This window comes from Enoplosus armatus, chromosome 14 (genome assembly GCF_043641665.1).
Source record: "Enoplosus armatus isolate fEnoArm2 chromosome 14, fEnoArm2.hap1, whole genome shotgun sequence".
NCBI lineage: Eukaryota > Metazoa > Chordata > Actinopteri > Centrarchiformes > Enoplosidae > Enoplosus > Enoplosus armatus.
In genome coordinates this window covers 18,901,245-18,927,242 of record NC_092193.1, presented here as the reverse complement: position 1 = coordinate 18,927,242, position 25,998 = coordinate 18,901,245, and the positions used below count along the sequence as shown (strand labels likewise).

At 43.2% G+C, this 25,998-nt stretch overlaps 1 protein-coding gene across 1 annotated transcript; it reads left to right on the top strand.

Moving 5' to 3' along the window:
- The first annotated feature begins 1,078 nt into the window (after positions 1–1,078).
- On the top strand, positions 1,079–23,140 carry col6a1 (collagen, type VI, alpha 1). Its single transcript, XM_070919249.1, has 35 exons — positions 1,079–1,378; positions 2,188–2,317; positions 2,740–2,940; positions 3,064–3,223; positions 4,329–4,442; positions 4,561–4,581; positions 5,466–5,486; positions 5,590–5,634; positions 5,735–5,788; positions 5,932–5,976; positions 6,569–6,595; positions 6,700–6,726; positions 6,864–6,908; positions 7,015–7,068; positions 7,838–7,900; positions 7,982–8,044; positions 8,157–8,210; positions 8,300–8,335; positions 8,425–8,487; positions 8,778–8,840; positions 10,141–10,203; positions 11,180–11,242; positions 11,350–11,400; positions 11,493–11,528; positions 11,826–11,888; positions 16,192–16,257; positions 18,192–18,227; positions 18,611–18,647; positions 18,941–18,949; positions 19,051–19,184; positions 19,600–19,706; positions 20,027–20,213; positions 20,327–20,498; positions 20,600–20,629; positions 20,971–23,140. Exons 1-35 carry the CDS (start codon positions 1,294–1,296, stop codon positions 21,570–21,572), a joined length of 3,027 nt encoding a protein of 1,008 aa, XP_070775350.1. The 5' UTR covers positions 1,079–1,293; the 3' UTR covers positions 21,573–23,140.
- The last annotated feature ends 2,858 nt before the right edge of the window (positions 23,141–25,998 follow it).

Sequence of the window (25,998 nt, the reverse complement as noted above, 5' to 3'; positions counted from 1 at the left end):
TTGCCAAAAATCCAACTGATTTACTATGAGAGCTTGCTAATAAACACAGATCATTACCAGATGTCCCCCCCCCCCCCCCCCCCCCCTTATCCCTCCTTTTCTCCCTTCTTTCCTTCCCTTCCCTCCCTCCCTGCTTCTCCACACAACTGTTTCTCCCTGACACAGTGATCTCAGTGGAAACTCTGAGTCCAGGCCAGACCTTCCTTGCAGTCCCACAGTTTGAGCGCGCGCGCACACACACACACACACACGCGTGTATGTCCACAGCAACCGTGCAACATCCACCCCCATCAACACCTTGCCAAATGAACACTCCACGCCTACACCTCTCTGCCTCCTACCATGGAAGTGCCTCGCTGCACCCCGAAACTCTTTCCGGAGACCTCTCCAAGATGTACCCACAAGGAGCACTAGATGGCGCTGTGTCTCTTCCTGCTTCCGAGGAACAAGGGAGTGAAGACCACCGCCACCCCCCCCCCCCCCCCCCCCCCTCCTCCTTTTCTTCGCGTTTATGTTCATGTTGGGTCTGGACGCCGAAGTGAACCAGATGTATCCAAACTCCACCCACCCCCATCTGCCACAGAAATGAGAGACGTTCACAGAAAGAGAATACAAAATGCTTCCAAGATGTGCGTCAGCTGCTTTTCATTAGGTTTGATGAAATGATTGCAGCGCGCATCTCCTCACGGCCGCGTTCCTTGACTTTCTGCACGGCGTCTGTTAGACGGGGTCCTACACCTGTATGAGCGGAAAGGGAAGCTCAACTGTTCCGATTCCTCATTGTACATACATATACATCTGGAATCATGAAAACATAACCAAGATCAGTTTCCCCACACGCACTGTCTCTCTTCCCTGCACGGAACAGTATCAGCGCATGTTGGAGCCTCCTCTACAGGCCGGAATAAACAGTAAACCCGCTGTTTGTTCCTGCGTCCACGTCCCCGCGGGACCCTTTTAAGGAAGCAGGCATATCTGGGATTTTGTGTAAACTTTTGGCTCGGACGCGTTCCAATCTATCCCTACTCACCGTTCCTAGAGAAAGCGCGTGAACTCTTCCTCCTCCTCCTCCTTCTCCTCCTCCTCCTCCTCCCTCACCGTGCGTTCTGGTCCTCCTCTGCGCGCTCTGGGTCTCGCCTCCGACAAACTGCGGCGGAGCGCTGGATCACCAAAAGTTCGCCGAATCGGTTTAGTGGTACCGGGCTCGGGGCAGGAGTGGTTCGGTGTTTGTTTTTGTTGTCTGGGGATTGGGGTGTTGTCATTTTTGGCTTTTAGTTTTTTCGCAGTTTAACCATGGAGACTCTCGGAGCTCTCCTCGCGCTGCTGTGCGTCTTCCTGGCTGGAGCGCAAACGCAGAACCAAAGAAACAGATTTGCGGGTAAGTTTGCTTAAAATATGTTGCACTTTTCCGAGTAAATGCACTAGTATCTGTCGTTTATGGCATCATGTTGCATGTAAAGTTGTATTACTGTGTTTGAACGTAACGCACTGAAGTGATACTTGCAGCAAGAGCTGGTCCAGATGTTCATTGTCTTTGGGTAACATACTTCCCGTCAGTCTGAGAAGCAAATCAGCAGCAGAGGTGCAATAACAACTGAAAGGACGGTCAGAGGATGACGCTAGCCTAGCCCACCTGGAGCAGGCCCTTGTTTGGCCCCATGGTTGTCTTGATGGGCCTGAACAGTCGGCATTGAGCGTAGTGCAGACTAAGATCTACCAGTGCTGTGGGTGCCAAAGGGATAAATGTGGACAAGAATCAAAGCAGGTGATGGCACCTCAGGCCTGCTTCCCTGCCATGGTGCTGTGCAACAGTTATAGTACTGGTGTATATGCAGACAGCCATGTTATGGGTGTAGTCAGTCAGGCCTCCACCTGTCGTAAAGTTACCTGTATAAAGATGGATAGATCAGGTAGATGACACCCAGTGTGATGCAGGGTGCTCCAAGCAGCATCATGTTGGCCTGACGTAGGCCCCCAGCGCTGCAGCAGCGATACCTGTGCTCACATCATTCGAATTGATGGATGGATGATTGATCATGAATGCATTTTGGATTGACTGGTTCATAAACACAGAGTTCACTTTGAATGTGCCATTTGGCAGTTTTATGGTTGTCATCATGGACGACGTTTGCTGACAGCCATCTTTGTCTGTTTGTTTGTTTGTTTGTTTGTTTGTTTTGTGCGCAGATTGTCCGGTTGACCTTTTCTTCGTACTGGATACATCTGAGAGTGTCGCCCTCAGACAGAAACCCCCCAACTTTTATATTGACCAGATCAAAGAATTCACCAATCGCTTCATAGATGAACTCAAGGACATGTAAGACACACACACACACACACACACACACACACACGCACACACACACACCTACGTCTGCAGCATTAGCACTGGGAAAAATACTCCACTACAAGTTAAAGTCCTGCATTCAAAATCTTACTCAAACACCCCCTGTGGTGTGATGTACAGGTGTACTCTGGGACACTGTGACATCACTGGTGGATGTGGTTACACATGCAATACAGCACACTTCTGACCACACCCATCATTGATTGAAACTTTAAGCCTGGTGTTAAGTTACTCTTTTAGTAAAAGTACTGAAGTGTCATATTCTTGCATCATATTTTATTCAATCATCACTGTTTTTTTATATAAAATCTGCAAGATATTGATATTGTGCTGATTTGATTGATGGTTGTACTATTAGATGACTGTTCTACTTAACACCTCTATTGATCCAGGCGCCACCGATGTGACCGCACCCTGACGTGGAACTCAGGAGCACTGCACTACAGTGACGAAGTCATCCTTGTGCGAGAGCTGAGTGACATGAGCACTGATCGCCAGGCCCTGAAGAATGACATCAATACCATCAAATACATCGGCAAGGGCACATACACAGACTGTGCCATCAAGAGGGGCCTTGCTGAGCTGCTCATTGGGTATTAATAACACACACACACACACACACACACACACACACACACACACACACACATACACTTTAGCAGTAATAAGAAGAGTGATTTCTGAGTGTGTGTGTTTATGTGTCTGCCTGCATGCAGGGGCTCCCACTACCATGAGAACAAGTACATCGTGGTAGTGACTGATGGCCATCCTATCACCGGTTACAAGGAGCCATGTGGAGGCGTGCAGGAGGCTGCTAATGAAGCCAGGCAACATGGGGTCAAAGTGTTCGCTGTCGCCATCTCACCTGACCAGGAGGTACAAAACACACACATATGTACTTATATATTGAGGAACCTCATTAGCATAATACATTCCCCAGCCCCTAACCCAAATCTTAGTTGCCACGACTAAATGCATAACCCCAATCCTTACTCCAAAATTAAAAGAATAAAGGTTAAAGACCTCAGCTGGGGGACAGCTGGAAAAAGATGTAACACATACGTCTGTGGGCCAATCAGGATTTAGAAACATGTGAATCAGAATTTGATGGAAGTTGTTGGGTTGTTTGGTCACTGTCAATCAAATCTGAACAAACCACACCCACACGGTCCAGATGAAGAAGCTTAGTTTAGATATTATTAGCTTATTTAGCTATGAATGTTTAATAGAGAGATAAGCTTTTAGGGACTTGAATGCTTTGTCATTATATCTTAATACGCTATTTAAATAGCAATATGTACATTGAAAGAGTTATTGGTCTCTGTCCATAATTTATGAGATGGGGACAAAATCCTAAATTCTTGTTCAGTACAAAAATGCATTCCAAATTAAGGGGAGGGAATTTCTCACTAAAAAGACTTTTGTGTCTTATCTATGGAAAATACAGCTGAAATGTGGAACTCAAGTAATTGAAAGTGAAATAAAATAAAGTAACTTAAAGTAAAGTATAGTGAAGTGAAGATTTGATATACAAGCAGGCACTCACACACAGATATATAGACAAGCCCACTAACTCAGGCCACACCGTGTTTATGTTTGATCTGAACACATCTGAATTTGTGTTTCCACTTGAATACAGTTTATAAATCCGTAAATATTTCAACATTCTGCAGGTCATACAGTATTTTAAAACTGCATTGTTTGTGTGAATTGCTGTCAAGAAGCAAGACTCAATGTATTTTCAATGTGATGCTAAAAAAGGCAAATATGAATCTAGTCTGATTATTAAGCGTTGTGTGGGAATAAGTGAGGGTGCTCTTGATGTAAGATACATGGGCATTTAACTGAAGATAATGTCTGTAAAGATGTCACAGCTTTGAGAGACCAATCAGTGACCAGAAAGCGCATTGTACTGTAGGTACTGCTACTTTCAGGCTTGTGATGATGATGATGATGATGTTTGTATTTTGTCTCCCACCAGGACACCAGGCTGTCACTCATTGCCACAGACCAGACCTACAGACAGAACTTCACTGCTGCGGACGACTCCAGATCCACCAAGATGGGAACCATTCGAACCATCATTGATATGATCGTATGTATTCTCTTATTTGCCCTTCTCCTGTTTTCTCTTCACTTCTCTCCTCGTCTGTATAAACAGAATTGAACATTTGGATTTTGAACTAACGGCTGTTTTCTTTCCATCTTTTCAGACAAACGAGACCAAGGATGCGGTACGTCTTTTTAAGATATTTCTTAAAAGGAAATTCATTTAATCTTTTTAAGTGTTTGCTTATTGCTTTTACATTTAAAGGAGTAGTTACACAATAATTGGGCATACAGAACTTTATTGCAGATCCAAAAGATTGGATTGGCTCTCATTTAGGGCTTGGCAACATGGCTGAAATAAATTGAAGCTTTTTGGCTGTTTATATCCATTCTTCCTGAATTGTTTTGACTGAGGGATTAGTCATTGTTCTATTTTGTTGAAGCAACTTAATTTAAGATAATTTGTTGCATACTGGCTACATGACATGGCTTTACATGTTTACACTCCAAAGGTTTGTTTATCTCGTGCAATAAATAAATCTTACTGAGATGTAGTTAGGATGAGTCTGTTTTTTTAGATTTTAGGTCATTACCTTCCTCTTGTTCTGTCTCAGTTGCAGTCTTGTTACCGCTGGTCTCCACTTTCATGTAAACTCTGCTAAACTCTCTTCTACTCAGGAAACAAGGAGGGATCAGGCAGGACAGCTACAGGAAGCTGAAATGAGCACATGATAAGCCAACTGAGATTGTAGTGATATTCACTATCTCGCCTACTTTTGCATCTCCAACTAAACCGCTGCAGTTATATCTTAGATACTGGACATATTTGTGCAGCCCTACAGTCATCTGACAGTTAAACATGGTGATGATCAGTTCAGTTGACTTAACTCCACTGAACATTGTTATTTAAGTATTTCACTAGGGGTCAGATCAGAAAAAGTCATAGCATGTCTCCTCCTAGATTTATCAAAAATAGCCAATAATCTATATAGCCAAACATGTATAGAGACATAGAGACACTTTATCTGTTTTAAGGTGTTCACAATATATCTTTTCTTTTTCTCCCCAGTGTTGCTCTTTCGACTGCAATGTAAGTACGCCATTTATTATCTTATTGCCACCAAAATTCTTCCCCAGCTCTGTTTTGTTTGGGCAATAATTTCACTGTTTGTGTTTTATTGTTTTGTCTGCAGGCTTCAGGAGGCCCTAAAGGACCGGACGGAGACATTGGCGCTAAGGTGAGATGATGCACCATGAAAACAGCATGTGTCAGAAACCCAATGCACCCAAATAATGTCCACAACTCTACATTGTCTCATCGTATTTGTATCTCTACAGGGAGAAACAGGTAGACCAGGGATGCCGGGAGAGAAAGGAGATGTTGGTGACATAGTAAGTGACTTCCACCAACACCATCCCCAACATACCAACACGCATGCATAAGGACGAACTAATCAACTCTTTGGATATGTCATGCAGACTTGTATATATATAAATATATATATATATATAATATTTCTATCTCTATGTTGCAGGGCAGCGTTGGAGATCCTGGTCCAGTTGGTTACAGTGGAATGAAGGTAGAGTGCACTTAGGTCTTAACTTGACTAAAATAAACTTTTTAGGTGCGAACCAGTGAGATTTTGGAGCTAAATGAATGAGTTGACATATGTGACGGGTTACATCTTTATAGGCACATGTACTGGACACTTAAGATAAAGGTCTGTTTCTCCATGCAGTTTATTTCTTTCACAATTGCAGTCGTCCTTTGTTGGTTTGTCTGTGGCCATTTCTGTGTGGTGGTTTTCTCCAAATGTTCCTCCATCCTGTGCCTTAAGTTCATCTGGGATTTGTCCCAGGTAAAATGTAACATAAGAGCAATTAACATCTATATTTGTGTTATCTCTTTAGCAATCTCTTGTCAATATGAAAGAAATTCAAGGACAAGCCCGTATCTGCCTTTTTAGCTTCACATAAATGTTTATGACCCAGAAACAAAGTAATGTAAGCAAGGAAATGTCTGCAAATGTAAGTCCGAGCGTATTAATAATTGTTTAGGTGGTTTACCTGTTGATGATCACTGACTCTAGGTCAGACTTTACGCGCCTTCTCAAGCGATCACCTTGCTGCGTGGAACGATGATGATTCTGATGTGTGTATTTCTGTTTCCAGGGAGACCGTGGTGGCAGAGGAGAAAAGGTACGATCAGAGCGCACAAACACTAAGAAGTATGCAAGATTCAGGATTACGGTGCTCTATAATTCTTGGACATGGCTGACTAATGTTGTCTGTGTTTTCTGCAGGGTGACAGAGGACACAAAGGCTACAAGGTAAGCGCTTCTTAACAGTTGTCTGATGTTCCCCCGTCTGGGATAGTTCTGAAAGCTGATGGTTCAATCACTCTTCCATCACTTTTCTTCTCTTTCACTCACTCTCTCTATCTACTTTGTCTCTCTCTCATTCTCAGGGAGACAAAGGTCAAAGGGGAAACGATGGAACTGACGGACGCAAGGTGAGTCACAGACGTGAACATCCAAACATCTGGCTGTCTGGCAGTCTTTCTCTTGTTGATGTGATAAAGTTGTTTGAGGACGTGTTTCTCTGGTTTTCCTCATTAGGGTGAAGCTGGTTTCCCCGGTCTTGCCGGCTGTAAAGGATCTCCCGGATCAGACGTGAGTTGTATTATCTCAGTCTCAAAATAATCCCACTGTTATGGTCTCACATTTTGGCCTCTACGCACACACATTGCATACAGTTTGATTCAGAACCAGGTGGACGCCAGCCACTTGATGTTTACACACTGACACATGACATCAGGTTTGAGGACTGCAAATACGCCGTCAATCCCTCCCCCTGTCCTCCACTCCCCCTTCTCTCTTTCTCTCTAAACCCAACCTGTCAAGGCAGATGACCGCCCACCCAGAGCCTGGTTCTGCTTGAGGTTTCTGCCTGTTGAAAAAAAAGGGAGTTTTTCCTTGCGGCTGTTGCCAAATGCTTGCTCATAGTGGGAACTGTTGGGTCTAGACCTTCTCTATATGAAAAGGGCCCCGAGATAACGGTTTTATTGATTTGATATGATTTGGCGCTTTTTAAATAAAAAGAATTGAAATTGAACGTCTAGGTGTTCTGCCTCAGGCTTGGCCACATTGTTTACAGATTAGCCATTAGCCACAGTTGCATGTTTAGGAACGTTGCTGTCAGCGCAGCCCTGATCAACATCACACACCGCGTCTGGATCCCCTGTGTACCAGAGGCGGACTGAGGCCCTTGGCTCTTAATCACGGCTTTGTTTACATTCTCTGCTGTCGGATTGTTTAAAGGAAACCATATAGTCACACTGTAAACACACACAAACGCGCACAGAGGCCTGATTGAGTGTTGTGGCTTCAGCTGCTTATGATCACGTACTGAAACTGTCTCTGTGGTGTTTTCTGCTTCCAGGGTCTGCAGGGAGATTCTGGACCAAAGGGAGACCCTGGTCCTTATGGACTGAAAGGAGGAAAAGTAAGATCTAAATAAAATACTTGTGGAAGATTTCAAATTGCCTTTTGGTGTTTGCATTAAGATGTTGTGGGCTTGTTTCAGGGAGATCCTGGAAGAGATGGTGAACCAGGAAGGCCTGGAAACTATGGCCCGCTGGGACCTCAGGTAAATCAGCGCAAAGAGAAACGATGACAAAATACAAAATACGGATCTGTATGAAGAGTATCGAAGCGAAGCAGGAGATATGATACACTCGTGACTATCTGTGTTGTGACAGGGGGACCGGGGCCTTCGCGGAGCCAACGGGGACAAAGGAGAGCGCGGCGATGATGTAAGCGATGAAGCTCCCGACAACGCCAGAAACATCAACTTTGTGATCTTTAACAGCTCGTCTAATGTTCTGCTATGTGTGTGTTTCAGGGCGCACCGGGACCGGATGGAACTCGCGGGGAGAGAGTAAATAGGATTAATAATAACTTTAAGTGAGTGAGTTTGTGTGTAACAGCTGCCGAACTGTGTGTTAACGTCTTCAAAATCCTTTCTAGGGACAAGTCGGCGAGAAGGGGGAGCAAGGTTCCCGTGGAAGCAGAGGTCCAAGAGGAGAGGCAGTAAGTGATGATAAGGATGATGAGGAGGGGTAGAAGGGTAGATCCCCAATCCCTCAGGGACTGTCTGATTCCAGTACCTCCTCCGTAGAAATTCATGGGAAATGCTGGCATTTGTATTGAGTCAACTGCAAACCGCACTGTTTAATGGAACGCATACTGTTTTTATATTATCCCCGTACTCCCACTGATCTAACTTTGTTTAAAACTTGGCTCCGTCTGCTCTACTTGTCTATTGTTACTGTCTCAAATGCATTTAGGTCGCTTCATACATTTGTTCTTTTCCTTGCCAGGGGGAGCCAGGACCCCGTGGAGAGCAAGGGAGGGAGGGCTCAGCTGGCCCCAACGGAGACCCTGTAAGACACACACACATTTACGTAGACACACACACACACACACAGCTACAGTGCGTGAGGTACTACCCTTCGTTAGCCCGTTGTGTAGAGTTTCAGGAGGCGGCATAGTCCCAAGTACGAACCACCCACTTTTCTCTCTCTTTTTTCCAGTTGCAGAGGGGAACTTGTGACTGAGTGTGCGCATGCTTCCTAGTGTGTATGCACTTGTGCATCCATATTTAATTTCACTGTGCAGAAGCTTAAACAGAGGCGAACCTGGCTGGTGTGCCAGAGTGCTGCCCACTCCTGCATGCTCCATCTCCCCTCCCTCTCATTCTCAGTTTTTTACTCCTCCCGGGAACATCGACACTCACTCTTTCCCCTCTGACTCAGTTCTTCTCTCCGTCGGCTCCAGCCAAAGCCTCAGTATGGTTTTCTTAATAGGGCACCATAACGGTGTAATAATAATAATACGTTACAAGCGTTAGTTGCGGTAACCTTCGTGATGTCAGAACTTTCAATGGCTCTTTTGTGCTGTCGGCTGCGCCTCCTTTCCTCATCAGAGCCATATGAATAGTCAAATGAATAGTACAGAAAACATGGAATAACTGACATGTTGGGCCTTCCTCATACACAGGAAAAAACTGTATCCTCACATGCAGTAATGTGCTGGACATCTTTTGCACTCATTAAACACTGCCATGCTATTACATGTGTACAGCACTGAATTGTAACATATTAGCATATGTTTATTTCTTCTTTCTATTTCTATAAATTATGTGTCAAGTGCACAAGATGCAATGTGTAAATCCGACAGCTTTGGTTTGGAAGGAGCATTTTGGCTGGACAGCAGCAAAGCAGTGCCAGCCCTATAAACACGAAAGTCTGTCACCGGCTTACTGAGTGAGTGAGTGAGTGATGAAGTTACACCACTGGTCAGTCGAGTGTTGGAGTTTCCCCATTGACCATTGCTCTGTCAAAATGAATAGACGAAAACAGTCCTGAATTACATCCCCTGTGTATGTTCGAGACACCATGATCAGGGTCATGCTGACTATAACATTGTCATATCCTTATTATAAAAAACATGGTGTTCAAAATGTATTAGCAGGTACAGCAGTGGATACCCATTCAGTTCAGAATGTGAACAGATTTCAGTGCAATGAAGACATTGAAAAAAGGCCAGAATGTGGGGCGGGACTTTTTCTCGGTGTTGTAGGTTGTGTTGGTTCAAAATGGCCCGTTGCCATTGCTTTATGTGCTTGTTTTTGTTGGAGAAGTGTTTTAACAGCGTCTCATTAACACTGTTTTTGTTTTCCAGGGTGAGCCTGGCAGGGCCGGGTCTCCTGGCTACAGAGGAGATGAAGGCCCACCTGGACCAGAAGTGAGTCCAACAGGACACACACACGGATTATCGATTAGCGTACATACCACTTAAAGGCCCTGACAACCAATTTACTCATTCAGCTTCTTACTATTACTGACATCATCCTACTTGAACACCCAATACTCCAAAGTTAGAGCAGCTCTGGTTATTTAACATGTGAGATTTCTGTATTTGTATTTTTGTCTGACCTCCTCTCACATGTTTCAAGTGGGCGGGGCTCAGTTGGAAAAACGTGATGTAACGAACTTCCAATCAGGATTTAGCAACGTTTAAATCTGATGACAGTCGGTGGGTTGTCTAGTCACTGTTAATTAAATCTGATCAAACTACACCCACACAGTCCTGGTGATTAGTTAAGTGTTGGAGTATTAAACATAAATACAGAGTCTTTTTTAACTTATTATCTTTAGTTATGACTGTTAACGTTACAGAGAGCTAATCTTTGAGAACAAGGTTTTTGAACAAGGGGTTTGAGTTTTTGAGTGTTAAACTCAAATAATACCAAAAGATGTGTATTTTAAACGGTGATTGTTGCCTATTTTGTCATGAATTTTATACAGAGTTATACAGAAATAGAAAAGATTTGAAGCTGAAACTCCTCCACCTTTACAGCTCCAGCTGTAACGCCACTGATTCAACTACAAAATCCATAAAAAGTGTGCAGGTGACTGCATCAACTGCAATCAGGAAGCTGTTATTATCATCAATGTCTATGAAAACTAAATAACTGAGTACTCGTTATCACACAATCTAGGCAATCAGCTAGCTATAACCTGTAACAGATTGCAGTAAGCGATTGTTACATAATAAAAGTAATTCTGCGACATGTCGACTGTTTGTTCTCACACACATACACACACACACACACACACACACACACACACACACACACATCTTTACATAATCCAAATGTTTTCAACAAACACATGTCATTTCATATGTTTCTAATCTTATCATTCCTTTCATCCTCCAGGGACCCAAAGGGCCGAGAGGCATCAAAGGAGCTCCGGGAGACAGAGGCCAGATGGGAGAGAGGGTGAGTGTTGGGGGGGGGGGCATCCATCATATTATTACTGCTGTGAGGTTTGTGTATGTGTGTGTATGCAGATTGGATCTGTAAGTGTACCTCTTTCTTAATTTCAGGGAGAAGATGGTGTCACAGGAAATGGCACCGTTGGTTGTCATGGTTTCCAGGTATGTGTGAATAGTAATAGCAGTTAATAGTGTATGACACATTTTTGCTTCATGTAAATTTGTATATTCTGAACATTCATGTCTTTTTTTAGGGTTATCCTGGGTCCCGCGGAGACCCTGGTGAGCCGGTAAGTTATCTTTCAAATTTCTATTTTAACTTGAATCAGATGTTGGGCAGACATGTGTTCACGACTGATATATTCTGGATGAATATAGTTACGCAGTGTATTTAATGAAGAATGGATCACTGGTTGTCTATAGGAAGCTGAAAACTAAGATTGGCCTCCCTAGTACTCTATATTTTAGATTTACATGTCAACACTGAATATGAGTGTCCATGTTTGAAGTTCACTGCCAACAGTATGACATTGATTGTCATGCTCCTGCGTCCTCTTGACCGCTGACATTTGCTGTGTGACCTTCAGGGAGGCAAGGGAACCCCCGGACCCAAAGGAGATGATGGAGATGCCGGAGATCCAGGCTCCGATGTGAGTTTGCCTCTGACTTGTCTCCTTGCTCTTGATCTCATTTTATCTTTCCTCAGTCCCTTCTTGGCAGAAAGTGCCGACAGGATGTGAGTCACATGTCTTGATTTAGGGGCACATTTACATATTTCTTTTTTATTGGTCTCTTTTAACATGTATAATAATACATAATAATATGTTTCTTTTCGTTTCTGTCTTTCATTTTGTTTTTCTGCATTAGCCCCTCACATACTTTACTGCTCTTATTTTCCTCCGACCATCCATCTCGCTCTCACACTGTCCTTCTGTTCTGCAGCTGGAAATGCTTTCTTAAGTAGATCTGAACTCATTTTATGTGTGTGTGTGTGTGTGTGTGTGTGTGTGTGTGTGTGTGTGTGTGTGTGTGTGTCTTTGGGGAAGAAGGCTTTGAGCTGATGCAGCTGTGTATATGTCGTTGTCAAGGATACCAGGAAATGAGCAGAAACGATGAAGGGACTGCATTACTCTTTTGGTGTGTGCATGAGTCATTGGTGCATGTGTGTGTGTGTGTGTGTGTGGCAACGGTATAATGTGTGTGATCACCCGTGTCCACAGAGCGTGCCAGTTTTAACCCCTGGTTCAACTTGGTCGTGTTTACATTGAAATTATTACATTTCCAAGGTTCATGTTTCATGGCGTAAACATTTCTGCACATGTTTGCACTTTTCTCTCGTACATCAGTGCACCAGTAACACTTTGTAAGCTGTGGATTTACGGTGCCAGATCAGTTTACCACTCATCAAGACTTTGAGGTACCGTAGCACAGAGCAGGATCAGATGCACACGTATGATTCACCCAGTCGACCCAATGATTTTTTTCTTGTCCTTGAGTAGCGACAGCAGCATACAGGAAACATCTCGTAACTTCTGTGGCTGATTCTACAGCTTTGTGCCAAATCACCAACTACAAAACATGTAATTGAGTCAGTTTAGAGGAAACTGTTTTGGAATTGGCACAAAATTGTCTTGATTTCAAACTGTGCTACTTGAAGTTTGTTTTGCTCCATTGGCTTTTTCTGGACTGATTATCTTACTGAAATATAGAAAAACAACGCCATGCCTCCATCAGTCTGCAAACTAGTGATAAGCTTTGGAAAATGGTTGTCAGGAATGTAAAGTAAATGGACTAAAACATACCAAATCACCCATATGGTCCTCTAATGAGCTCCACATTGACATGTTCTTGATATGTGCTTTTGGTGGAATATAATTTGTTGGCAGTACCTTTGCTTGAAGGAATAATTTGACAATTTGACTCTGTCTGAAATCCGCCTACCTGCACATGTAAAGCTCACTGATTAACTTATTATATCAAAATCAAAATATCACAAAAAGCGTTCAAATGACGAGTTGTGGTTTTTACTCCCTTTTGTTTTGGCCGGGAGCAGTATCTTCACAAGTCCGGCACATAACCCCGTAAATCTTTACACCTCAGTTTTTGCATGGATTAAACAGACGAGATATAAGTGTTAATTAGTGAGAGTTAGAGGTGCAGGTAGGCAGATACCTTTACCTTAAGACAGAGCCAGGCTAGCTGTTTCCCCCTGTTTCCAGTCTTTGTGCTAAGCTAAGCTAAGCTAACCAGGTTCTGTAGCTTCATATTTGACATGAGAGTGGTATCAATCTTCTCATCTTACTCTTGGCAAGAAAGCAAATAAAATGTCGAATTATTGCCTTGAACAAAATATCACTAATCTTCCCTGTGCTGCTGTTCCATTGGTCAGTCCATGACCAAGTTCTTTATAAAAAAATACATCATTAGATGCCAAATTTGTGTGGAAATCTCAGTGGAAAAAATGAATCCATTACATTCCACTTATCCCCAGAAACATTCATCCATCTTTTTTGTTCTCTTTTTAACTGGCCATTAGATCTGATTCTCTGAACAGTCACTCGTTTGTTTCCACTAGTTTTACACAGTTTTTTTTTTAACAGTCACCACTTCGACTTGAAATCATGAGACATCAAACTGGCTAACAACATTTTCAGAGAATCTAATGCCACACGGCTTCATTCAGATTTTTTGAGTGACTGGATTTCTAATTGAAATTGTTTAAATGTTTTCACACTGCAGAGGCATGTACTCTGCTGCCTGCACTTTATCTGGCCAGAGGGGACAAGAGGGTACAGGCAGAGGTGTGTCGGAGAAGATGAAGGTGGAGACAGACCTTTTGACTTCTCCACCTTTTTAGTTAACACACTTTGGAGTGATAATATACAGGTATTCAACAAGTTATGTCAAACAGTCACATCTGGCCTTGTGTCGTCAAATATGACGCCATAAAATTAAGGTCAGGATGTGTGTGTGTGTGTGTGTGTGTGTGTGTGTGTGTGACTGTGGATGATATGGCCTTTGTTCGATACATCAGAGTGTTTGAAGTTGAGAATGTGCAGTAATTGGAACCGCGTGTGTGTATATGCGCACATGTGTGTGTGTTTTTATTCAAGGCTCCTCTCCTCCCTCTCTTTCTCTTTCATATCTGTCCACTGTAGGTACATGGTTGTGTAGCAGCAGTGCAGATCTGCTGGTTTGAGTCGGCTTCCAACTCAAATCAAAGAGCACAAAAGGATTTATTGTGATGATTTGTGACTTTACGGTGCCAGCCAGCCCTCTGGCCCTCGCTGTATATCATATCTGTGTGGCGTGTTGAGCCGCAAAACTGGTCAAAGTTTGTGTATTGATTATCTTCAGGATTTGAGGACATTGAGCCACATTTCAGTTACAGTGTCAGGTTTGGGATAAAGAGAGTACATGCAGTTCTTTCCAGAAATAAGCCTGTTTAAAGGGTTCAATATTGGACATGAATAGATACATTCTTTAAAACAACCACTTCCCTTGAATCTGCACATGTGTTTGCAAGCCGTTTTGAAAGCAATCTCTGGAGCATAATCCATTAAACATGGTATCCGCTCTCAATTTGCAATTTTGCATCAGTTTGAAATTCTCTGCAGCTGTCCGCAGTCTTCCTCAAACCAAGATGCCCACATTTCTTTTAAGTGTGTAACAATATCTGTGGGAACATGGAACTTAAAGACGGGATGATTTTCCTGTATGAATTTACAGTTTTAAGCTCTTTTCTCTCCACACTTCTACAGCCGGGGTCATAATCTCGCAGCGATCAGCAGTGGGCCACAGGGCAGCAGCTGCAGCGGCTTTGGCTGCTCTCTCTCCAGGCCAGATCTGATCTCAACTAAGTTAATTTTGAGACCTTTTTCAGACTGACTGTACCCTTTAGAAGTGTTTTTATACGTTTATTCTATTTCTAAAAGACGATATAACTTGTGACAGATACATTTCAGATAGGCCCATATGAAAGATAGTAAAATATCGACTCAACATTTCAAGCACAGTCCCCACACATAGACCTAATAAAGAGGTCTAATCAGACACAAAAGGTGGAAACTCCTGTGTAGTTGTGACACGGATGTTTAAAAGTATAATCAAAATAAACATCAGTCAACTGTAAAATGTACTTTTGTATCCAAATTAAAAGCACTCATAGCATAGAAGGTGAGGTTTTAGGTGAAAACCTTGTATCTCGTCATTTGGGGGATTATCATGCTGTCAGAGCAGCGAAAGTAAAGAAAAAAATGAAAGAAGAAAGGAAATAAGGAAGAAAGGGAATACTTAAGGAAAGAATCAAGGACAGGAGAAAGGAAATGAGGAAAGTAGAAAGGAATGTGAAAAAAGTAAAGGAGGCAGGAAGAAAGATGATAGCGACAACATGAACTTTTCACATGTTCAATGCAAAGAATCTCGATCAGCAAAGTAACTTGGTAACTACAGCCACCAGATAAATGCAGTTCATTTCAAAGGGTGCAATAGCTCACTCTGGAGTGTAGTGTATATTAGTGTAAAGTCTCTCAAAATGGAAAAAAACTGGAAGTGCTGAAGTATCAGTACTAGTTAGTTGAGCCCTGGATGTGATATGTGCAGATACACTCACATGCACATGATCCTTAAGATGAGAGGAGAAGCAGCACGTGCACATAGCTGCAGTCATATGAAGGCTTCCTAATTTGCAAAACACACCTACAGGACGCAAAGCTGTCACCCTGTCAAGAAAATGATTGCACGTCACTCTGATTGACTCTGACTGATTGATGTTTACAGCAGTACACATTCAACATGGATACTGCATATAAAACATTGTAGTTGTATGTATGTATAACTATGACATGTATTTCCATCCTGTAGTTATAGTTAGAAACATTTATTAAAAAAAAAAAAGAAAAACTCTATACATGTGTGGGTCTCTGTCTCAATCTTCATTTCCTCCTTTCACAGAACAACGAACCAGGGCTTCCGGGACCTAAAGGGGCCAAAGGTCACAGAGGACCTGAGGGCAAACCGGTAAGAACACCATGGAGCCATGGCAAGAACTGACTGTGTGTGTGTGTGTGTGTGTGTGTGTGTAGGTTTGTCTGCATGTGTATACAAGTTGAAACTGCTGTCCACACATGCAAAGTAGACTCCTCCCTCCAATAACCTACAGTGGAAAGTAAAGTTTTCCTTAATTTAAGATTAGCTTAGTTTAGCTTTATAGAAAATTCCATTTTAATTTACGTATCTATAAAGCCACAGATTTCAGTCTGAAGAGAGTCAGTGAGATTATAAATCAGTCAGATTATCCACTGTGACAGTGGCAGGAGCAGGAGTTCCAAACAATTATGTAATTGTTTAGAATTTGCGCAGAGTCTGGCGATACTCTTTGCTATTGTTAACAAATCCCACGAAAACACCAAAACCAGCAATGTATTAGTCTGTTTCTCAATCATTTCCGACATCCCTCCAGCCTGTCTGTGGCACTCAGCCTTAAACCCATTCGTTCCTACTGAATACCACTGAAAAGTGTTCATGAAGATATAGTTAAAAAAAATTTTAAAAGCCTAAATCCATTCCTAAAACAGCTAGAGACTGTAGTTTTCAGCAAATGTTACTCAAACAGGAGAAAACTGTGTATTTGTTGGGAACTATTTTCAGCTACGAACTAATACACGTGGAGCTCTAGTGAGTATTTACAGTGACAGGACGGTAAATAAAATGAACTACAGTGTCTGTGGTCATGATAATGAAATGATGTCACTCAGTGCAATGCTGTGGCTCACTGATGTGTTTTTAATTGGTTTTGGACAAAAATGGAGCTCTATGTGAAGGAAGAATAAGGTGTAACAAACAAAGGCACTACTTGTTAGTAGGATAAATTGTTGGTTTTGCTACTTTCAAGGGATTTGTTGCCACTAAATATAGAAACATAGAATATCACCAGACCTTTAATAAAGCGGGCAAACAAGAACAAAAAACAAGAACAAAACAAACCCCATGGGCTGTGTATTTCCCTATCTGTGGGCGGAGGTTGCTACTGATCCCATAGACATCCAGTAACTGAGCTAAAGTTGGCTAATCTCACCACTCAACATAACATCAAACCGCATGTTAAGACAAAAAAAAATGGCATCCCTTAGTTTGGCTCACAGTACGTAGGAAAGATTGCATAATTCCCTTTCACCAACTGGCAAGTGAGAGCTTGTGGTATTGGATTATGTGAAAAGATGAACAAAGATTATCTAAATATAACACTGTGCATGAAGACATGTTGTCAAACTTTACCCTTTCACACTTTCCCTACTTTGTGTCTCTCCTCCTCCTCCTCTTCCTCCTCCTCCTCCTCTCTTTCCTCCTCTCCTCTGGCTTGTGTCTCTGCTGCATATTTCTGTATGAACAGTTTGCGTCATGTGTTCTCGGGACGGTTTCTCTCGTCTACAATTAACTGCTGTCTCTCACTCTTTTTTTCCTCTCTCTCTCTTTCTCGTGTGTGTGTGTGTGTGTGTGTGTGTGTGTGTGTGTTTGCTTGTGTGCACACATGCAAGCTACTCTGGCGTCTTTGTCACAGAAAAGAATGCTCTTAAACTCAACTTTAATGTCTGTTAAAACAAAACAGATGGTTTTCCTGCAGCCCGAGCGAAAAAAAACAAAATGCTGTGGCAATGAACTCTTGGCAGATTCTCATGTTGTTGCAGAAAGATAGCAGCGCACACAAATGTGTGGGTGTGGATGTGGGTTCAGTAACTGAGGGAGTAATGGTTTTCCAAAGAATCACCATATTTTTATTCCAGTTCAAATAAAAAAGAGTCTTCCAGTTCTTGCTCTGTCATCTTGAAGTCAGACCAGATAAACTTTTGTCTGGCCAGTTTTTTTTTAAACAGATAAACACATCTATCAGGCTGAGGATGAATCACTCAGTCCCCCCATCTTCTTTGTTTTACTCATTCTCCCTTTCTCTTCAGGGACCTCCTGGGCCTTCTGGACCACCAGGAACTGATGTGAGTATTAAAAAAAAAAATGTAATCAGTCCATTTCATCTGAACCCTCGCTCTCTTTTTCGCCACAGGACCGGACGGCTGAGCACCACAGACTTACTTCCCCCTTGAGGCTGCGCTAGTTTTGACCCCGAAACTGATACTGTACCTTCAGCCCAAAGCCACACATTCAATTTCCTGAACACAAAAATCCGTAGCCTTTCACCGACCAGCCCTCTTAAGTAAAATATCACCATTGTCATGTTCTCTTTTTTTTTTTATTTTTGGAGCAGCTTGAAACAGTCTAGGACCCGCTTTGTGTGTGTGTGTTGTGTTATGTTATGTTATGTAATGCGATTTAACAGCGCATTGCCGTACTGTAACACATACTCCACCTCTCTCTTCAGGAATGTGAAATTCTGGATATCATCATGAAGCTCTGCTGTGAGTTAAAATGCTCGACTTTTTTGCACACTTGAACGCACCTTCACAGAAATGACGCCACATGTACTCGACGCTAAACACTTTTCAGCTCAGGGCCTGATTAGCCAAAGATAATCCAAACCTGAAGAATGTGAGAGTTACGCAGGTTATTTATGTTGTGTTTGTTTCTTTTTTGCTCAGTTGATTAACTTTGATTTGTGTGCCACCCCCCCCCCCCACCCCCCCCCCACCCCCATCCTCTCCATCCTCTCCATCCTCTCCATCCTCTCCATCCTCTCCAAATCACTTCTCAGCTTGTTGTGGTAAGTTTATACTGAATCTAAAACACTGTCATCATCAGAATTGTTTCTCATGCTCCGTGGCTGTTGTGATCCTTTGTGATTTTGTTCATGTGCGTCTCCAGAGTGTAAGTGTGCACCTCTGGACCTGGCGTTCATTGTGGACAGCTCAGAGAGTATCGGTGCCACAAACTTTGCTCTCGCCAAGGACTTTATCATCACAGTCATAGACAGACTGGCCAAAGACCAGCAGGTCAAGGTAACGTCCTTCTCTGAATTTCTCCTGGGGTTTCACATTTGACTGCACTGCATTTCATATTCATGCATCTTTGCCCGGCCTCTGTAGGATAACCGACATTTGACCTTTGTGGATTGTGTTGTTTGTTCAAAATGATACCAAAAATGTTGCGAAAAGACTGTTTTCAGAGATGTTCGGAAATGCTGCCATGAGAGCAGACCTCAAAATAGAAAGTGTGAATGAAAGATATTGTACTGTGGTTTTGGAACTTGCTTTTATGTCTCTCCAATGACGCTCCTCTTCCAGTTTGGATATAATTAGTCAGGATGGGTGGGACGCAGAAATGTTGACAGAAGAAAACACGCGCTCGTAGACATAACACACACACACACACAGACCAAAACACACGGTCACTATGCAATGCTTTTCTTTCCAGTTTGCAGGCAATGAGTCCAAGGTGAGTGTAGTCCAGTACAGTGGAGCGCGAGCCCAAGAAGTTGTGCAGCTGGGCAACAACATCGGTGGCCTCACCGAATTCAAACAGTGAGTTCGCATGCATGCAAACAGAGCCCTGCCTGCCTTGCTTTTCCTCTGGCTTGCTCTGTGTTTACTGTGGTGGTGATTCGGTAGTGATTCAGCATCACCACTGCTGCCGAGGTTTGAGTTCACTGGTTCAGTTTCTGGTGACACCCTCTCCATGCCTCAACTTTACAGCAGTCAGACGGTACTTGACCTGTAATTTAATTCTTGGAAAAGCAGCAAATATTTGCATACATTGGAGTGTTTTTTAATGTAATTCATCTTCTTAAAAAGCCATTGATTCTTGTGTCATCAAATGTCTGTGTGTGTGTGTGTGTGTACAGGGCAGTGAGAGACTTGCGCTGGCTGGCTGAGGCCACATACACAGGCGAAGCCCTTGATTTCGCTCTGACCAACACAATCCAGTTGATGACGCAAGAAAACCGAGTCGTTCTCGTTCTCACAGACGGACGTTCTGATATCTCCAGGGACAAGGTTCCCCTCAACGTCCTCTGTGGTAAAGACCTCCGGGTGAGTACAATACACCTAGATAGACGCAGTAAATCTTTCTGCCACACTTGTAGACCCTTTGACTGAGATAATTAAGTACCTGCTAGCCTAATAACCTCTCACCTCGTCTCCAGGTTGGTGGTTTAGGAGTGAAGGACTACTCAGGCCGTCAGCCCAACCAGGAGCAGGTTGGGGAAATGGTCTGTAAGAGTGATCCAAAACCAGGCTTTTCCTTTGTGCTGGACAACTTTGCCGAGTTGCTAGATGACAGTTTCCTGCAGAACCTCACATCCAGAATCTGTCAAGGTAAACACACACACACACACATCATTGGTCAATTCCATCAATTGAATGTTTTGTACCAACTCCAAATAAGCTGACTTAACCCCTGTTGTTCTCTCGTCCAGATAAGAGGTGCCCAGACTACAAATGTCCCAGTAAGTCTGTTTTTCTTTTTCAGTAATAATAGTTTTACATTTGGTTGGACTGTGGTTCGCTCTTTTTAAATGTTTGCCTTATTTTACTGCTGTCGCCCAGTTTGCCATTTATATCCATATATACATTCAATTAATCAGATACAACAAAGACAGGATGCACAGTAAACGAGAGTTGAAATAAAACATAAAACAACCAACAATCTAAACCCGTACAATGTACGAGTGAATGTATAATGTATAAATGCTATTTGGCTTTCTTGCACCTTGCTATCTCTAGACTATCATCTACAGAAGCACCAGAAACAGCTGTTGAGCCGATGCATTGTGTCTGTGTGTTGCAGTCTCTTTCAGTGAAAGTGCCGATATTTTGATGATGATGGACAGCTCGGCCAGTGTGGGCCAGAAGAACTTCGAGACAAGCAAGACCTTTGTCAGCAACTTGGCTGAGCGTTTCCTGACTGCCGATAGGAAGAGGGGTGCCGCTGTCAGAGTGGGTCTGGGCCAGTACAGCCGAAACGCCCGCATGGAGCAGGGGATGACTTCCAATTTGACCCTGTTGTCTTATCACGCTGAAGAGGCGGCATTCCAAAATGACGGCACCAACGTGCTGGAGGCCATGGAATTTGCCATCAAGAGTTTACGTGGACGTGGGGACGCATCAGGAGGCAAGAAGCTGGTGATGTTCTCCGACGGCAGGTCTCAGGCCGTCACCCAGCCTGTGCTGCAGAAGCGCGTCCGTGAGGTTGCAGATGCCGGGGTGGAGCTCTTTGTCATTGCCGTTGGCAGCCAAGTCAATGAAGTCAACCTGCGCACGCTGGTGAGCAGGGGGCGGCAGGACGACATCACCTATGCCCAGCGCCACCTGTTCCGTGTCCCAGACTACCCCTCTCTGCTCCGCGGGGTCTTCTACCAAACCGTCTCCCGCAGGGTGTCCCTGCCCTGAATGCAGGGCCCCGATCAACAGGACCAACACGCTTTAGATTTTTAGTCCCATTATGAATATTCAGTCTCACTCATTTACCATACACTGTTGTGTTTGAGTACTTCAAAAAAACATGTCAAAAAACGACAAATGATTGTGTGGCGGACAAACGGAAATGTCTTTTTTACTTTTTTACCCTGAGTTTATCCTCCAAGGCAGACCATCTCAGGATGAGTACAAATTCCACCTCCTATGTTGCGATCATTAGACCATGACTCAAGTGATGGTGTTACCCTAAAGCATTTTAGAGTTTCAGAGCTTGTTGTGACAGCACACAACTGGGAGGAATTACTGCCAAAGGCAAAGTTTGGGGTAAAAAAGTCCCAAAGGAGTTGCTTCGGTCCTGGAGAGTGATGGCTACAACTAAACTTATCTCTAGATTTTTAATACGTTGGGCTGATTTCTACTCAGGTATTCTGCATCCCTGCATCACTTTCAGCTAGTCTGGACTATCTTCAGCTAACTAGTGTGGGTTGAAAATTTCTCATCAGGGCTACAGTCTCCTGTCTCTCCAGGACCGGAGCTCCTGCCATTTGAAGGATTTGTGTTGAGGGTTTAATGTGGACTCATTTTTGTAGCTCTTACCATCCTTTCAAGTGGTGTCGGACTTGTAGTTTCACAATTTTACATAAAAAAAACATGAACAAAAACAAAGTGAACCAACCGCAGCTGTGAATTGAAAAAACATACAAATTCTTTGGCGGGTGTTTGCTGGACCTAAATGATAATGCTGGAAGGCTGGATCGTGATGGGCCAGTCAACTTACTTGAGGTTTTGCCCCTATAAAGCATATTGAAAAGCCATGACATATTCCCAGTTTGGCGAAAACTCACACCCGACATCACTTTAAAGCTCTCTTAGATCACCAAACCAACAGGGAAAACAGGACATGACATCAGGCAGACTCTCAAACAAGCCCACCAGCACCTGGTACTAATGAAGACACAACAGCTGCACTCACCATGTGTGATTCGGTCCGAGTGTGTGTATCTGTATGTGTGTGTATGTGTGAGCACCTCTGTTACATGTACACAGTATATGTGTGTGGAGGTGATTTTTTTATGTGTAGCCTTGGGCGATTGTTCCATAAACAGTTGTGCCGGGGTCACTGGTTCAAATGACAGAATGACAGAAACCTGTTCTTTTTTGTCTGTGCAGTAGAGAGGCATCTGTCAAACACACACACACACACACACACACACACACACACCTTTGTACTTATCAGTGAGGTAGGAAAACATCTGCCATGGTTGAAGGCTGGAAAAGAAACCTAATGGGACTCATACCGTGAGCCGCCCACACCCACAGAAAACACACACACACACACCTTTTAGATTCCCTTTTAGGTTCCACACCTTCAGTTTTGTTGTCATCAGTGGCCCAGAGTCACCGCTCTGTTGTTATTATTTGTGGTGCTATTAGTCTCAGTGTATCAGCCTCTAACCATGTTGTTAAAGAAGATATTTTTACCTGAGGATACAAAATCTCAGTGTTGTAAGAGCTCCTTCAATAAAGGTTGCTACACCAAAGTGTCTCAGCTCACGTTTGTCCACACACACACACAGACTTCCAAAGCCAGAATATGCATTTTCATACGTTCATGCAAATGTATACCTCTAAAGATCCTCCTTTGACAAGGATTCACTCTCTTTAAACACTGGATGATTAGCCATGGCTCTTAATGTGATTTTAGCCCAGTTGCGAGATGACGCTAGGAGTGGCAGGCTCATCCCTGTTTTCCCAGGGTCCTATGTTCCCAGCATTGACATAGGCAATGGAGCAAGTGGAGCAGAAGCATCCCTGTTATTCAATTAGGAGCAAAGTTATGGTTTTGCTACCCCACTTTTTGTCTGAACTTATCATCATACTGTCCCCGCTATCAGTTGATTATGTTTAAGCAACCTATATCAATGACTATACAAGTGACACAAAATCACATATTTTTGGACCACAGTTTGAAATTGAACCCATTGCTGATCGTTTGCCACGGCATGCTTTGGCTGTCAATCACATTCTGTCGATCGAGACGGAAGGAGTCTGACTGTTTACAAAGGTGAGAGACATGCTGTTTAGCTTAAACGCAATCTTTAAATTAGCTAAAAGTGGGATTGTATTGCATAAATACATAAGTGCCGAACCGATTTGCGAGTCAACATAAGCTAACTTTGCCAGCCCGCCCAGCTAACGTTAGCTCGCTGATTGGACAGGATTCAGCTGTGGAGATGGGACATTTAAGTGTAACATGGTTATTGATAGTTTGCATTAGCCCGGTTCATTTTATTATGAAATGTTATTTATTTTAGATTATAGCGGAGGGTTAAACGCACATAAACGCAGTTTACCCACCTGACGTAATCCAAGAGGTTAGGTGGTGTAGAAATGCATACAATTTGTTTAAAATTACAATTCTTTTTTTCTGGTGAAGGACAGTCCCTGGTCCTGACCCCACACCAATTATGTATCTTTCCAAGTTTGCACTCCCATTTTAAAACATAACCAGGCGCCCTTCAAGATTGGTAAGGGTTATCTTTGCAATTCAAAATACAAAAGAACAATATACCCTGTTGCTCTTTAGTGATGTCATCATGTCCCCTGATCTCAGCAATAAACTTAGTGAGTAAAATGTTTTAATAATAAAGATGCACAAAACTATGACAAAGTAAGCCCAGGTTGCAAAAAGGAAACAGACTTTTTCTTTAACTAAAGACTAATTCTGTGACATATTTGGGTGCAGCAGAGTGACAGTGTGACCTGAAGTGACCCAAATACTTCTCCCAAGTCGAACCCACTGTGTCAGCGTGTGTCAGCGTGTGTCAGTATCTGCCTGCTAAGGCGCCCTTGAGCAACACATCTCTACCTGCTCCAGGGCTGCTGTGCTGCATCTGAGCCTGACCTCTGACCTCCCTATTGAAGAGGGGCGAGATAAAAAAAGAATTCCTCCTTCAGGGGTCAAGAGTGTATCACTACAAACATCTTTCTGTTGTGTCCTACTCTTCACCAATGGATGTGCAGAGAATATATAGTGCATAGACAAACAAATGTTGAATCGTCTTCCTTTCTACGGCTCAATGAGAGACACATGTTTTATATTAAGTCTTCACACTCAGACTGCAGCAGACTTTCAGTGGAACCGTCACAGTTTGAGTTGCTTTTTTTTCCTGTGGTCCTGATTTTGATCTACTGTTTTGATCTTGGCTGTGTGCATTCTTGTGTGTGTGTGCTTGTGTGTGTGTGTGTGCACGTACATGCACTGTATGCGTCTGGACTGTTTGATACATCTCTTCCTGTGTCGAAGCCATTTTTGAAGATTCGGAGCCAAAACGGCACTTATCAGAGCAATCCACAGAGCCCATGCATGTGTGCTTGTTTGTTTGTGTGCGTGTACATGGGTGTGCCCACTTGCATGGTGATGCATATTTCTGTGCATGATTTACAGTATGTGTGCATGTACATCTGTGTGATTTGTGTGTGTGTATGTGTGTGTGTGTGTGTGTGTGTGTGTGTGTGTGTGTGGGGGGACTGTTCCTCAGAAATTTGTCTTGGCTCCTCTGTAGTTTTTCTGAAACCCAATTTCCTCCTTCCTCCTGTTTTCTGAAGCCGAAGCGATTGGACCTCTCACTACCATCTTACTCCCAGACCTCAGCACAACCTTTTTCCACCGAAATTCAGTGGTAGTGACATTAGTTTCGCACATGGACTTGACCATACGTGTGCATGATGTGTGTGTGTGTGTGTGTGTGTGTGTGTGTGTGTGTGTGTGTGTGTGTGTGTGTGTGTGTGTGTGTGTGTGTTCATAATGAGGTAACGACTCCCAGCTGCCTTGTCTGAACAGAAAGCACATCTGGAGAAAAGGAGGGGAAAAGATTCCAAAAAGAAGCAAGGGGAAAGAGGAGTAAATGTTAGCTTTTCATATGTTTAATGTAACATCCTGTTGTTTGTTCTTAAATATAGGATTTCAGATTCAAGAGCGGCACTGGACAACATCTGGAAGAACCGTATCACTCCCATACATAGACAGAGATTAGCACCGAACTGTAAACAACCTTCAGAGTGGTCGTTTTGTGTACCTGTGCATGCTGCAGAAAGCATGTACTGTATCTGCTGTCTGACTGTGTGGATTTGTGCATTTGCATGCACACGCTTGATTTGCCTTTATGTCTCCATTGTCGCCTCGTCTTTGTGCATGTTAGCCTGTAAAGTGAATTGGGTTGTCCCTTGTGTGTTTTCTGTGAGAACAGTGAGAGAAACGTTGCAGCGACGTTGGGAGAGTTGAGCTGTTTATGATTCTGGAACTGATTATGCAGAAATCCCCCCAGACTGAAACGCTCTTTTAGTCCATGTGAAAGAAATAAAGAAAAAAAATGAAAGAGTGAGAGAGAGTTTGTGT

Coding starts and splice junctions, on each gene's coding strand:
- col6a1 (XM_070919249.1), top strand. CDS start 1,294: ATGGAGACTCTCGGAGCTCTCCTCGCGCTGCTGTGCGTCTTCCTGGCT. Junction 6,727..6,863: donor GAGGACACAAAGGCTACAAG/GTAAGCGCTTCT, acceptor TCTCATTCTCAG/GGAGACAAAGGTCAAAGGGG. Junction 11,401..11,492: donor TTGGTTGTCATGGTTTCCAG/GTATGTGTGAAT, acceptor GTCTTTTTTTAG/GGTTATCCTGGGTCCCGCGG.